At 39.4% G+C, this 16,480-nt stretch overlaps 1 protein-coding gene across 1 annotated transcript in view; it reads left to right on the top strand.

The window, feature by feature from the left end:
* The first annotated feature begins 4,917 nt into the window (after positions 1–4,917).
* The window catches only part of LOC139640144 (calcium-activated potassium channel subunit beta-4-like), a 31,046-nt gene continuing 19,483 nt past the window's right edge, over positions 4,918–16,480 (top strand). The window contains 3 exon segments of the mRNA XM_071514315.1: positions 4,918–5,082; positions 9,052–9,067; positions 9,070–9,221. Coding sequence (XP_071370416.1) covers positions 4,918–5,082; positions 9,052–9,067; positions 9,070–9,221 — 333 coding nt within the window.

The following is a 16,480-nucleotide window of genomic DNA, read 5'->3' as shown; positions in this document are numbered from 1 at the left end:
TACATTCACTATAAAAATAAACATATTTGTAAGCATAAACATATCAGTTTAATTAGTACATAAAGTGATTATTAGTCCTTCCTTCCTCTCTTCCTTCCCTCCTACCTTCCTTCAAGCCTTCCTTCATTCCTTCCTTCCTTCCTTCTTCCTTCCCTCCTTCCTCTCTTCCTTCCCTCCTACCTTCCTCCTTCCTTCCTTCCTTAATAAGTGACTTAATTAATAGTTAATGTGTGTTCCGTAATATGAAGTGTTACCCAAAGTTTTACTTCAAATGAAAGTGACAAATCTGATTTAATGAGTTGTAATTTCAGGCCTCAAAACAATAAAAACTAGAAGATGTTAATTAGAGGTGTGTAAACTCTAAACAAACGTGACAATAATAAAACAGAAAGACAGACGACAGAAAATCCATTCAGATAAACCACAGAAATGTAAACAAACAGGAGAACAAATAACAGAACAACAGACATTAAAGAATAAAGTGTTTCCAATAAAAAATAGTTTTCATTATCTAACTCTCCATGTTGGTGTGATGTCATACGGAGCGTGATGCGGTTTATAGACACGTGTCCCGTGTTCCTCCACATGGGTGTGTGTGTGTGTGTGTGTGTGTGTGTGTGTGTGTGTGTGTGTGTTATGGTTGTAATCTTCTGATCTGGTGGATCAGAGATGATGATAATCCGCTTCTCGTCTCCAAACCCGGGCTGCAGCGGGACAGAGGGGGAACGACTGATGAAACGATTAGTCCATTAATCGATGAGTCGATCAACAGAAAATGAATCGATTATAATTGTGATTATCGATTAATCGTTTCAGTCATTTATCGGTAAGAACACTAAACATTTTCTGGGTTGCGGCTTCCCAGATGTTAAGATCTGCTGTTTTTCTCTGTTTCGTCTCTTTATGAAATACTTTGTGTCGAGCAGATTTATATGAAATGGAAACAAAATCCACTGGATCAACTTTTCATTTTCAGTCCAGTGGATTTTGTTTCTGTTTCAGTGAAAACCCTTTGTGTTTCTGTCTGCTGATCAGACTGAGGGAGAAACCTGAAGAATCACTTTGGACTCTGAAATGGACGTCTGACATTATTTTTGACATTTTATAGACTAATTGATTAATCGATTAATTGAAAAAATAATCCACAGATTAATCGATGATGAACATGATCGTGTCTTTTCCTCTCCTCTGTCATTTCTATCAGTTTGACAAGTTCAGTTTACTATGAATTTACCAGATGAAGATCATATCAGGCTAAAAAAAGATAGAGTTTCAACCTTTTCACCAGCAATAATATGATTTATTGATCTAATCTAATATTGATCTCCAAACCCTCATTTAGCTTTATTATATATTTGTTGTCCTGATCACATCCCTATGTGTTTGTGTAGTACTGACTGTGTGTGTGTGTGTGTGTGTGTGTGTGTGTGTGTGTGTGTGTGTGTGTGTGTGTGTGTGTGTGTGTGTGTGTGTGTGTGTGTGTGTGTGTGTGTGTGTGTGTGTGTGTGTGTGTGTGTGTGTGTGTGTGTGTGTTGATTACGGCCGTTGGGATGTTCGTCAGCAGGTGCCTGTCTCACTCCAGACAGAGAGACAAATATGTGATCAGATGAAGCTTTATTGATCTGTGTGAGGAGCTCGTTACAGCAGCAGATAAAGTAAAGAAATAGAATATCAATAGAGAAAATGGGTGTGTGTGTGTTTAAATATCACACAACCGACAAAAGTATGGGGGGGTTCACTCAGTCACTCAGGGACAGTTTGCACGGAGCATAACATTAGCCTTCTGATTTACATCATTTTAAGTATGGAACACCATGGTTTCCAATTTTTATTTTATTTTATTTATCCTTTATTTAACCAGGAAGGTCCCATTGAGATCCAGTATCTCTTCTGCCAGGGAGAGCTGGTCAAGATGGGCAGCAAAATGAGATTAAAAAAAAAAAAAGGTTTCATATAAAATTTCAAATACGCCACAAAAGCTGCTTGGCATTGTGTTGGATGCTAGACTTACATGGACTGAACACATCTGAACACATTGATAATATCGTAACTAAAATGGACAAGATTTCCGTTACCAGGAAATGTTCTGGGTATGTAACTCTGAACCAAGAGATCCAAGCTTTAGTTTTGTCACACCTGGAGTTCTGTCCAGTCTTGTTTTCATCTGCAGCTGAGAAAGAGCTAAAAAAAACCTCCAACTCGCTCAAAACAAAGCCGCCAGATCAGCTCTGCATTGTTCAATGCGCACAAATGTTTTTCAAATGCACAGAAATCTCTCATGGCTTCCTGTAGAGAACAGATTACAATCCAGATCTTCTGATCTTCTTCAGGAATGTCTTAAATGACAAGAAACCACAGTATCTTTCTGACCGAGTAGTGAACATCAGAGGTGAACACAACTATCTGACCAGACAGGCCAGTTCAGGATATCTCTAACCATCTAGACCGAGGACAAATCTCCTCAAATCTGCTGTAGTCTACAGAGCCTTTACAGTTGAACACTTCACCAAATCACATTATTAAAACAAATACCAGAGCCGCTTTCAAGAAAACAATAAAAGAGAACTTAATACAATTAACTGTAGGAACGAACAGTAGATGACTCATCTTACTTGCTTATTTTCTTGTTTTGTTTTTTTTCTTCTTCCTTTTTGTTTTTGTAGTGTCTAATGATTTGATGATGGATCTTTGTAAGTAATGTGTTGTCAGCAGCAGTCTACTGACACACTAATGCAGAAAACAAACATCTAAGACTTCTAAGAAATGTATATAAAAAATCTAGGCTGCCTAAGACTTTTGCACAGTACTGTATATGATGTATATAATTGTTTGTTAAAATGTGTGTTTTCTGTGTCTGACCCCAGGAAGACTAGCTGACGTCACGGTGTGAGCTAATGGGGAACAAAAACATACCAAAACACAACAAACAGGCACAGAACATACAGGGATCAAGGGCTAGAAAGAATCATGGAAAATAATGGCACATGTTAAAAGCAATGACATTGTTAAGTAAGAACTGATTTTAAAATATTTTTAAACATGTCAAGAGGGTAAAGAATCCAAGTTCAGTAGCTTATGCCTCGCAGATCATTCCAAGTTTGCGGTGCATGAAAGGAAAAGTCAGGTTTACCCAGCTCTGTTCAGGTGGTTGGGACCATGAGGAGAATTTTTTTTCTGAATATTATATATGGTGTAAAATGGTGTTTCATTTCTAAAGTTAAACACTCCAGCTACAGACAGATTTTACCGACTGACAGCAGCGACTACCGGAGCTCCTCCAGGCTGCGATGAAGCTAACGTTAGCCTCACCGCTAACGAAGTACTGAGAAGTTTTACTTCAGTAAAAGTATCAATACAACAAAGTAAAGATACTCCATTACAAGTAAAAGTCCTGCATTCAAAATCTTACTTAAGTAAAAGTACATAAGTATCGGCAGAAAAATGTACTTAGAGTATCAAAGTAAACGTACTCATTATGCAAACTGTCCCCATTTAGAGAGTTATATTTTTCATAAATTATTGGAATATTAATACTGATTTATTGACATACATGTACATGTAAGCAGCATTTTAAAGTTGTCAACGTGAAGCTAATCTTAACAATTTAGCTTTACTTTTGGGTAGTCTAATCTATAACAATGCTATTTTATAGTTATTTTATAAAGATGATCAAATGTTTTAAATATAAAATATTGATCTGAAAAGTAACTAGTAACTATAGCTGTGAAATAAATGTAATGGAGTAAAAAGTACAATATTTCCCTCTAAAATGTAGTGGAGTATAAGTACAAAGTAGCATAAAATGGAAATACTCAAGTAAAGTACAAGTACCTCAAAATTGTACTTAAGTACAGTACTTGAGTAAATGTACTTAGTTACTTTCCACCTCTGTCTAACAGACTCGTGCTCAGTCTCACAGTGAGACAGACTGTACAGCCTTAATGATCAGGTTTGTGTCGTCACCATAGCAACTAACACTTCAAATTCCATATTGCCGTTTTATGCTGAACAAGCCACATTACCATGAGGAACAGAGGAAGAACCGTTCTACACATTCAAGCTCTGTGTGTGCAACAGTGTCCTCCACGTCACCATGGTAACCGGGAGCACAGTGTCTCCTGGTGTTTCTACTTCCTGTTTTGACAGGAAGGATGGAGTCTGTCAGAGTGTTTGGAGCGGGGGGGAAATGATGTGGAGGAAAAGTGAAAAGATCAGATTTTTGTCTCTGTGTAAATGCAACCATGATGCCCTGCCTGTGTGTGTGTGTGTGTGTGTGTGTGTGTGTGTGTGTGTGTGTGTGTGTGTGTGTGTGTGTGTGTGTGTGTGTGTGTGTGTGTGTGTGTGTGTGTGTGTGTGTGTGTGTGTGTACACAGAGCGAGAGATGCTCTATCTCTCTGTTAAGAGGCTTATCCAGCATGTAACAGAGAGAGAGCAGCAGAATAGGCTGAAATATAAATCTGGATGGAATCAACATCAGCATCACACACTACAGAGAGAGAGAGAGAGAAAGAAAGTGAGAAAGAGGTTAAACAGAGACATGGGAGACATTGAGAGAGGGAGATAAAATCCGTGTGTGTGTGTGTGTGTGAGCGAGAATAAAGATAAACAGATCGTGAGAGATGAGAGAGGGAGAAAATGCGCGCGTGAGAGAGAGAGAGAGAGAGCGAATAGAGATACATAAACAGATTGTAAGAAACAGAGGGAGAGAGAGGCAGAGAGAGAAGCGGAGTGAGAGAGAGAGAGTGAGAGAGGAGAGGCAGTCAGTGATAAACTCAACAGTTTCTAAGTAAAGCTGGCAGTCGGCGGCGCCTCCACAGCGCGTTCACACCTCCATTTCTTCTAAAAAACCATCTCTCCTCCTCCTCTTCCTCCTCCTCCTCTCTCTCTCTCCATCCATGCCGCCGGAGGCTCCGGACCATGGCGAAGATCCGGGTGTCGTACGAGTACTCCGAGGCGGAGGACAAGAGCATCCGGCTGGGCTTGTTCCTGATCGCCTGCGGGATCCTGAGCCTGTTCATCCTGGGCTTCTGCTGGCTCAGCCCGACGCTGCAGAGCCTGCAGAGCAAGCCGGCCAACTGCACGGTGAGCCCGGCTACAGCAGCCCGCCCGCCCGCGGGGCAGAGCCGGAACCAGCACCAGAACCAGAACCAGAGCCAGAACCAGAACCAGCACAGTTAGTTTAGATTGTTCCAGTCGACTTATTAGTAGTAGTGGTACCAGTGTCATTTAGCCATTATTAGTTTTTTTAGTGGTTGTTGTTGCTTGTTTTTACTAGTCGTAGTTTACTAGTTGTTGTAGTTTACTAGTTGTTACTTATTTTAATTAGTAGTCTAGTAGCTATTAATTATTATTAGCAGTAGCAGTAGTAGTAGCCTACATTTAATTTACACATTAATAGCAATATCTTGCCTTACAGTTAAAAATTCTACTTTTAATTCTATTTACTTTTATCTAGTATAGTAGTTATAGTGTAGTGTAGTATAGTAGTTGTATAGTATATAGTAGTTGTAGTTGTATAGTTTATAGTAGTTGTAGTGTAGTTTTTGTATATATATATATTTTGTAATTCCGTGTTCTGACTTTTTACCTCATTGTGTTTGTTTTTCATCATTTATGTGAATTGCTGCTGCAACACTGTAATTTCCCTCTGGGGATAAATAATGTACTTTATCTATCTATCTATCTATCTATCTATCTATCTATCTGTCTATCTATCTATCTATCTATCTATCTGTCTATCTAGCAGTAGTCAGTAGTAGTTGTAGGCTGTTAGTAGTTGTACTGCAGTAGTGTCATTATTAGTTGTATTAGTGGTTGTTGTTTGTTTCTTGTTGTTAGGCTACTTATTATTAGTATTACTCATCATTATTATTATTATTATTATTATTGGCCTACTAAGAAACCAAACCCCTTAATTTAAAATGACCTTATAGTTTCTCATCACATGAACATTAATTATCCATTAGAAATAACAGCTTTAATAAAGTAAGGTTAGCATCATGGGTCTGTAAGGGATTTATTCATGGGTTGGTTCACAGAGAGAAGGGATGTTTCATGCCTTTTGTGCAGGTTTACAGGTTATTAATGAGTTATTAATGGAAAGTTCCTGTCTCCCTGAATTTTACATTAAATTAGAAAGTAAGCAGTCAAACATTAAGGGGAGTTTAAGGAGGTTTTGATGGATCTCCTCCATTAATAACTCCCTTAAGTCATTTAAGGGGATTTTGCATGAATTAAGGGGTAATTCATGTAAATGATGAAATTGAAATGTTAATGTTAATAGTAGTATCTGACTTATATTAGTAATAGCAGTAGTCATAGTAGTTGTCAGTTGTACCATTATCAATAGAGAGATAGATCTTTATTATCCATTACATACAATGGAAAATTGTCTGTGGCACTCCAGCAACAAAAATCCAACATCAGACTTTATAAACGTGAGTTTTTATATTATATATATTATGTATTAATAGTAGTATCCGACTTATTAGTAATAGTCATAGTAGTTGTCAGTTGTACCATTATCATCATTACTATTAATAGCAGTCATAACAACAATAATAATACTCATGATCATCATACCTATAATCATAATAATCCTAAAATAATTTGAGTAGCAATTTAATGAATAGTATTAATAGTAGTAGTACATTATTAGTATCAGTAGAAGTATTTATGTTAGTATTAATTAGTGTGGTCCTGTAAATCACTGAACTGAGTTTTTCATCACTGTAATGGAGAGCAAAGATCAAACAAACCGCAGCAGCATCAGGACCGACTCCCTCTCAGCTGATTTTTCATATTCATATTTTCCTAGTCATCAGTCAGACAGGAAGTGGAGATGTGGAGGGAAACATGTCAGCTGCAACTTTGTCTTTTCTTCTGGTTCAGTGAACAACAATTTATTAAATAATTTAGTATTACTGTTTTCCAGAGGTGGGACTCGAGTCACATGACTTAGGACTTGACTCTGACTTGAAAAGGTTTCTAAAGTCTTGACTTGAGATCTTGTGTTTGTGTAAATGACTCAGATTGAAAGTGATGAGATTTGTTCCAGCAGACGACTGAATTTAAATTCTGTTTTCTGAATTTGTATGGAATGATTGAATTTATTGAAGTTGAAACTGATTATAGAAATCAAACTCATGATGCTCTTACCAAGTTTTTATCCTATTAAAACCATATTGCATTGAAAAGTCCTAGATGTTTAGTTTTCTGTAAGATCTGAAGCTGACTGCTTCCTGGTTGTAAAGTCGCTCTGCAGCTTTCAGTCTGAATCAGTGAAACTGTCTGCGCTGCATTTTGAAGCCGGTGTGAATTTGCATGACATAAATTCTGCTTCCAGTGTTCAGCTGTGAGCCAAGAGACTCACATGATTTACTGCAGCAGCCTGTTAGCTTATTGCAGCGTCCTGATGGAAAACTCAGCAGCTTCATGCGTACAGAAAAGCCTTTCTGCCTTTCTGAGGTGATGAACAGCAGGTTTGAAATCATACGGTCCAAACAGCTACAGTGTAAGATGATATTTTATAACCTCAAAAAGAACCTGTCCTGTTACTGTACACAGGCTTATAGAGCTGAACAAATAAAAATTTAAAAAATAATCGAAACTGCAATATGAACTTCTGCAATTTCCAAATCTCAGAGTCTGCAGTTAGTTTCTTCAGAGAGAGTCAGAGGTGAAAGAAGTACTGAGAAGTTTTACTTCAGTAAAAGTAGCAATACAACAATGTAAAGATACTCCATTACAAGTAAAAGTCCTGCATTCAAAATCTTACTTCAGTAAAAGTACATAAGTATTGGCAGCAAAATGTACTTAGAGTATCAAAGTAAACGTACTCATTATGCAAATGTCCCCATTTAGAGAGTTATATTTTTCATAAGTTATTGGAATATTAATACTGATTTATTGACATACATGTACATGTAAGCAGCATTTTAAAGTTGTCAATGATGAAGCTAATCTTAACAATTTAGCTATACTTTTGGGTAGTCTAATCTATAACAATGCTATTTTATAAAGATTATCAAATGTTTTAAATATAAAATATTGATCTGAAAAGTAACTAGTAACTATAGCTGTGAAATAAATGAGTAAAAAGTACAATATTTCCCTCTAAAATGTAGTGAAGTATAAGTACAAAGTAGCATCAAATGGAAATACTCAAGTAAAGTACAAGTACCTCAAAATTGTACTTAAGCAAATGTACTTAGTTACTTTCCACCTCTGGACAGAGTTTGGTCCAAACTGGATTTGTGAACAAGGAGATTTAGAATCAAAACCTTCAGTCTCAAACTCAGTAGATCTGCTCCCTCATCTAGTTTTTAACTAAATCACTTTTCTTAAAACAGTTTTAAACTTGTGATATGAATCGCAGTTTAAACCGCAGCTGCGATATTCTGTCAAAAAAACACAAAAAGATTTCTTCTCAGTATCTTTCAGCTGTATTATGAATAAAGGTTTGACTTATGAAACCTGTTGTGAGTCACGTTGCCTTTGTGTTAACATGAGCAACTGAAACGATATATTTCCACACCTCCAATTCAACAGGGAAATTATTAAAATTAGCAGGGAGAGAAACAACGAAACCGTCTGATCTTTATTTTATTTATTAGGTCTGTTAGTGTCTGTTTTCCTTCTGATGATCAGCAACTGGAGATCAAACTTTAAATTTCTCTCTCCTCTCCTCTCCTCTCCTCCTCTCCCCTCCCCTCCTCCTCTCCTCCTTTCTTCCTCTCCTCTCCTCTCCTCTTCTCTCTCCTCTCTCCTCTCTCCTCTCCTCTCCCTCTCCTCTCCTCTCCTCTCTCCCTCTCCTCCTCTCTCCTTTCTCCTCCTCCTCTCCACCTCTCTCCTCTCCTCCTTTCTTCCTCTCCTCTCCTCCTCCTCTCTCCTCTCTCCTCCTCCTCTCTCCTCTCCTCCTTTCTTCTCTCCTCTCCTCTCCTCCTCTCCTCTCCTCTCCTCTCTCCTCTCCTCCTCCTCTCTCCTCTCTCCTCTCTCCTCCTCTCCCCCCCCCCCCCTCCCCCCCCCCCCCCTCCCCCCCCCCCCCCTCAGGTGGTGTCAGTGCTGCGTCGGAGGAGATGTTTGAGTGTGTGTTCACCTGTGGTTCAGACTGCAGAGGAACCTCTCTGTATCCCTGCCTGCAGATCTTCGTCAACAACTCCGAGTCAAACTCTGTGGCTCTGCTGCACTTTGACGAGCAGCAGCTGCTGCTCAACCCCAAGGTGAGACACTCAGACCGCATCAGACCACGTCAGACCGCGTCAGACCGCGTCAGACCGCACCAAACCTCATCAGATTGGATCAAACCGCATCAGACCGCATCGAACAAGTCACTTCAAGTAGGGCTGCGACTAATGATTATCTTCATTGTCGATTAATCTGTCGATAATTTTCTCGATTAATCGATTAGTTGTTTGGTCTATAAAATGTGAGAAAATGGTGAAAAATGTGGATCAGTGTTTCCCAAAGCCAAGATGACGTCCTCAAATGTCTTGTTTTGTCCACAACCCAAAGATATTCAGTTTACTGTCATAGAGGAGGAAAGAAACCAGAAAATATTCACATTTAAGAAGCTGGAATCAGAGAAGTTTGACTTATTTTTCTTACAAAATTACTCAAACCGGTTAATCGATTATCAAAATAGTTGGCGATTAATTTAATAGTTGACAACTAATCGATTAATCGTTGCAGCTCTAACTTTAAATAGGCTTGGGCCGATATTCGATAATATTGAATATCGCAATATTTTCCGCGATATCAAACATCCATCTCTCTAGTCCACATTAGAGCCACAGACCCCATCTGATGAGATTTTGTCTCTTGGACTCAAATCTGAGAATATTTTTTATTGTCAGATTTGACTTTGTCCAGAACTCCATGACTGTCTGTACTGCAGGTAGAGAGATAACAGAGACACTATGATCAGAGCAGACATTCTTCTACATTCATAATGCTGAAGTTTAACAGTTCATCAGTTTGCTGGGGACCCCCTGGAACCCCCTCGAGGACCCCTGGTGATCCACGGACCCCTCATTGAGAACCACTGGCCTAGATCACAACTGTGCAAACTTTTAAACTTATAAACCTCTAATCTGTAGTGGTAGGGTAGTGAAAAAAATAATCAAAAATAATCATAGTTGTAGTGAAAAATGTGTCATTTTATTTCAAGTGGGTTATTATTTATAGCCCTGAAATATTATGTCATTTAGGAAAAACACACGCCCCCTCCAAAAAGACATTTAATTTTTTGACTCTGAGCATCTGACTGTTGGTTCAGCAGCTCAGAAACATTTTCTCACTGCAGTCTGTAGAGTTCACAGAGGAAACAGCTTGATAACCACAGAGGTCAGAGGTCAGAGGTCAGAGGGGAACAGGCTGGTTCAGGCTACAGTCTCTCTCTCACTGGGTAGAACAGAACACAAATAGACAAACTGGAAGCTCTGGGAGCAAATGGAGCATTCCAGTGAGTGTGTGTGTGTGTGTGTGTGTGTGTGTGTGTGTGTGTGTGTGTGTGTGTGTGTGTGTGTGTCATCACACCGTTAAGATGCTGCAAACATCCCAGTAGTCCTGAACAGCTGATATCACTGTCCATGAAATAGGAGACTGTCTCTCTCTCTGTCTGTCTGTCTCTCTGTCGGTCTCTCTGTCTCTCTGTCTCTCTCTCTGTCTGTCTGTCTGCTTGTCTGTCTGTCTGTCTCTCTCTGTCTCTCTCTCTGTCTGTCTCTCTCTCTGCCTGTCTGTCTCTCTCTCTGTCTGTCTGCTTGTCTGTCTGTCTGTCTCTCTCTGTCTGTCTCTCTCTCTGTCTGTCTCTCTGTGCCTGTCTGTCTCTCTGTCTGTCTCTCTCTGTCTCTCTGTCTGTTTTCAGGACATGTGCCTTTTCTACTACTTCTTCTTCTTCTGTAGTTGCTGCGACAGTGCAAGTCTAGGCTGTCGCTACGGCAACGGAGTAAATATAGAGGGGAGACGACGTGTCATTGATGCTGCTTGGTTACCACGGCAACCGTGAGGGGGATGACGTGGAGAGAGAGAGACAGAGAGAGACAGAGAGAGAGAGAAGTTGTATGTTCGGTTGGATGTCAAACTCTTCCTCTTTATTGGCTCTGTGACCTTTTACCTAAAGCTAATGAGAGAGAGAGAGAGAGAGAAAGAGAGAAAAAGAGAGATATAGAGAGATAATTGATGTTTTGTCTATAGGGGACTGCCTGTAGAACAGCTGACTGAGAGAGAGAGAGAGAGAGAGAGAGAGAGAGAGAGAGAGAGAGAGTTAATTGGTGTAGTGTCTATAGGGGGCAGTTAGTTAATGGAGCCGCCTGTGGACCAGATGACTGACATGACATTAAGATCAACAGTCTGTTTCCATTCAAGTTGATATATATATATATATATATATATATATATGTATGTGTGTGTGTGTGTGTTTTTGTAACTAATGATGCAAATAATATTGATGATGTAATGAATGAGAAAAGCATTATGGAAATGGCAGATTTTGATCAAATGTCCTCAGTTCCGCTCCTGCAGCTGATCGTACGCTCTGTTGTCTGCAGACACACACACACACACACACACACACACACACACACACCAACTGTTACTGACACTAACACTAACACAACTGACACACAGCTGTCTGTGTTCAGCTGCACCATGAGACTGAAGGAACATCTGAGCCAGTGGAGTGTAAAGGGACCAGAGCTGCAACTAACCATTATTTTCATGGCTGATTATTTTCTCGATTAATCAATTTGTTGTTTGGTCTATAAAATGTCAGAAAATGGTGAAAAATGTGGATCAGTGTTTCCCAAAGCCCAAGATGACGTCCTCAAATGTCTTGTTTTGTCCACAACCCAAAGATATTCAGTTTACTGTCATAGAGGAGGAAAGAAACCAGAAAATATTCACATTTAAGAAGCTGGAATCAGAGAATTTTGACTTATTTTTCTTAAAAGATTACTCAAACCAGTTAATCGATTATCAAAATAGTTGGCGATTAATTTAATAGTTGACAATATGTGACTGAATATAAATTAGGCTGTAAGGAGTCAGGTTTGCCTCCTACACCAGTCATCTGTATGAAGCCTACAACTGGAATTAATAGAAACATCAAGAGGTTTCACCGTTATTTTCAACAGAGCAAAAGTTCGCAAAATAAGCCGACCGTAAACAGGTTTTCCATCTCAGGAAAGTAGTTCCGTGGCACAGAAAATAGTCCCCGGCGTAATGAAGAATTTGTTCCCATTTGAATTTAATTTGGTAATAACTACAACAGCCTGACTTTTCATGGTCACAGTTAGCGATTTTTAAAATGTAAACTATGTCTTTGTGAGCTGTGTTTAAAGAGGAACTAAACCCCAAACCCAAATCTGTGGTGAAGCCTGACACCTAGTGGTGAAACGTAGGGTATTGAACTGGTCATCTGCTATTGGCTGGTCTTTGTGCCAGGTGATGTCACCACCTGTTGTACTCTATAGAGGGTGACATCACCTGGCACAAAGACCAGCCAATAGCAGAATAGAGAACCATTAGAACTACAAATCAGGAGAAGGAAGTGGAGCTGGATAGGCCACACACTCAGAAGACACAATAAATCAATCACCAAACAGACTAGATCCCACAAGGCAGGAGAAATAGAGGAAGACCTAGAACCACGTGGAGAAGAAGCACAGAGCAGGAGATGAAGGCTGAGGGGTTGTCATGGCAACAACTAGAGATGTTCCGATCCCATTTTTTCCTTCCCGATACCGATTCCGATACCTGAACTTGCGTATCGGCCGATACCGAGTACCGATCCGATACCAGTGCGTTAAAAAATATATATTATTATTATTATTTTTTAACAGCTGTATACTACTAACCCTGTATGTGATATGATTGCTATCATTGTTGTATGGCCTGGCTCAGGTTAAACTCTTTGTAAAACATGAACAAATACATACAGAGAATGAATGAACTTTATTATCTAGTTTGACAGTCAGTCACAACTGAAAAAGAACATAAATAAATAAATCTAGGAATAAATAACAATTCCTTTAAAAAACTGTTAAAGTGCAGCCACAATTTAGTAAAATAAAAGACATTTAAAATTTTAAATAGTACAGTAACAGTATAAATTTAGTATATAAGTATAGATTTCCAGGAAAACGGACGTTTTATCCGGATGAAACTACTTTACAGTTGATTTTTCTCAGGGATAATAAATTACGTGATATCGGATCGGTGCATAAACTCACGTACTCACCGATACCCGATCAGCATGTCAGGCTGTATCAGAGGCATTTCCCATACTGGTATCTGTATCAGAACAACTCTATCAACAACTTGACCGAAGGGCACAAGACCGGAGAGGATGGAGGGTTTTCGTTGATGGCCTGTGTTCCTTAGGGAATAAAAGGCCTAACTACCAACTGACAGACACATGGACACTTTATGAAATCGCTGTAAAACTATGTATTCTGCATAGATGAATACAAATAATTACCCCAAGTGGTGGATTTTTTGTATCTCTGCGCGAGTATAAATCTAAATCATCATACTGTTCAAAAGGTTGTAATCTGTCGTAAACCACCTTGGATCTGGTCCTCTGGTCCTCTGGTCCTCTGGTCCTCTGGTCCTCTGGTCCTCCAGCAAGTTCCCACCTGTCAAACTGATGCCCCATGTCAACGGTTAACATCAGGGTCTCCAATTCCAGACAGCATATGACCGAAAAAATCACAATCCTTAACTTGTAATTGATTTTCTTCCAGTCCCTGCAGATGGATGATAGAGCACCTATTTCTGAGATTCAAAATTCGTATCCAATTCCTGACACTTTGGTCCGTGTCGGTGTTTTCATATACTCCATATTAACCCTTTATTAACCTTCCTGTACCTTCACAATGTTACAGATACTTGTAAGAAGTGCAGGCTCTGTACTCAAAGCTCTTATTTTTCCATTTATCAGCCGATACAGATTCTCTACATGAAGTAACTTGTTCCTGACTAAGTTCGTAACTTAGTGTTTTATATGCTTAAATGTGTATAGATATTTATGAAATTTGATACCTAGCCTCTGAAATGTGTATGAATTTACGTCACTTAGCTTTCGGTTGGGAACTCCGTATAAAAATGTGTGTATGTACATAATATGTGTAAACTGGGACTCAGTGAGATTTTACGTTCAAACAGCTTACATGAATTTCAGTCTTTTTTAATCCACCGGCAGTTATTTCAGACACATACTGTCCGACAATCCAGATTGGACGGTTGATTTTATTATTATTATTATTATTTTTTATTATTATTATCATCATCATCATCATCAGCATCAGATATACAAAATTATCCAAAAGCATAAATGGAGTAACAGAACAGTAACAAAGAATAACAGACATACAGATATACAACGTCAGGGGTTACAAACAAAGCTTGACACAAACAAATACAAAATGAAAATGGTGCAGTAAAAATTATATTAAGATGTTAAATTTGGAGCACAAATTTAAGGTTTTCACAGCTTTTCTATTGCATGAGGTTGATAATGTTCTAATGTAGGACTCTGCTTAAAGGTACAAAAAAGAGTTTAGTTTTTAACACTTTACATTTATGGATATAAAACTTGGCCAGCAATGTGATGAGATTACACGGAAAAAAATAATTTTCTAAAACCAAACAATACATCCTTCAAGCAAACTACAGAAGCATCATAGGTAGAGTCCAGTATAAGGTTGGACGGTGGATGTGGGCGGGTCAAACCTCCTGATGACGAGCCTGACAGAGCGACAACAACGACCAACATGGCCGCCGGCAAAGGATCTGGATGATAGTGAGCTGGATTCAGAGATTTCATCAATCCTTAAAAAACTGAACAGCATCAATGAATTAAAACAGGAACAATCAGCTGATTAAAAGCAGAGGTGAAGACGCCATGACGGTTGTCGCTCTGAGGCGTTTCCAGATGATGTCACTCTGCTCTGCTGCTGTGATTGGTCAAAGATTTTGATAACTGACAACTGACACTGACCAATCAGTGGTGGATAGACTGACCAGACTGATATGAATCACCATGTAAATTCACAAAGTGTTAAAGACTGAGAGTCATGGAGCTAGACAGGAGAGGAGAGGAAAGGAGGAGAGGAGGAGAGGAAAGAAGGAGAGAGAAGACAGGAGGAGAGGAGAGAAGAGAGGAGAGGAGGAGAGAGAAGACAAGGAGAGAGGAGAGGAGGAGAGAGAAGACGAGGAGAGAGAAGAGGAGGAGAGGAGGAGAGAGAAGACGAGGAGAGAGGAGAGGAGAGGAGGAGAGGAGAGAGAAGACAAGGAGAGAGGAGAGGAGCAGAGAGAAGACGAGGAGAGAGGCGAGGAGGAGAGGAGAGAGAAGACAAGGAGAGAGGAGAGGAGGAGAGAGAGAAGACAAGGAGAGAGGAGAGAAGAGACTCTTCTCTCTCCTGCTGATGGAAAAACACAATCCACATTTTATTGTTTTTGTGACAGTTCAGAAGTTCACTGAAAATGTTGTTGACAGTCAGATGGAAACATCCACCATCCTGTTTGTCACACACACACACACACACACACACACACACACACACTACACACACACACACACACACACACACACACACACACACACACACACACACTACACACACACACACACACACGCACACACACACACACACACACACACACACACACAGTATTGCTCAGTCATGTCTGGCAGTCCATTTATTTTACAAGCTGTTTGCTCTTCTGTTTAGAGTCCATCTTTGTTCCTGCAACAACATGTGTGTGTGTGTGTGTGTGTGTGTGTGTGTGTGTGTGTCCGAGCATTATGTGAAAACCTTTGTCTGGTATAAAAGAGAAGTTAGAATGACATGAATGCTAAAGAGAAAGGATTGGAAGAGAGATGTGTGTGTTTTTGTTTTCTTCAGTCTGGGTTTCAGTTTCACTTTTCAGTTCCGGCATTTGATTGGCTCAGAGTTTGAAAACACACGACACTTCTGGTTTGTTTTTCTTGGACTTCAAACCGGCTCCTGTTCTGTTCTGTCTCCAGACCGACCGGATGAAGAGGTAACACTTTACAATAAGGGTCACTAAGTTAACAGTTAACTAATGTGTAATTTACTAATGGTGTTTATGTTAACTAAGGTATTAATTTATACATTATTTAATAGTTTATAAAGATGACTTAAATAATGTATAAATTAATACCTTAGTTAACATGAACACCATTAGTAAATGATTACCAGACACATTAGTTAACTGTTAGTTAAGGGTTAGTTAATGCTTATTAAGCATTAACTAACCCATACTGACCCTTATTGTAAAGTGTTACCGGCTGTTTACGTTTTGATGCGTCAGACCTGGCCGACTGTGATGCATCATGGGAGAGAGAAATGTGTAGTTTCAGCAGGAACAGGAAGTCGTTCTAAAGGACAGAGGGACTGAAGCTGCTGCTGGTGGAAGTTCAGAGGAAGACGAGAAAAAAAGGAGTGGAGAACGTTCT

The sequence above is a fragment of the Centroberyx affinis genome, unplaced genomic scaffold (genome assembly GCF_046629955.1).
Source record: "Centroberyx affinis isolate AG114_WGS23_722 - 3 ecotype Tasmania unplaced genomic scaffold, CSIRO-AGI_Caff_v1 ptg008452l_1, whole genome shotgun sequence".
In the NCBI taxonomy this organism is placed as follows: domain Eukaryota; kingdom Metazoa; phylum Chordata; class Actinopteri; order Beryciformes; family Berycidae; genus Centroberyx; species Centroberyx affinis.
The sequence above is the reverse complement of the archived record's forward strand: the minus strand, read 5'-3'. Positions and strand labels throughout refer to the sequence as shown.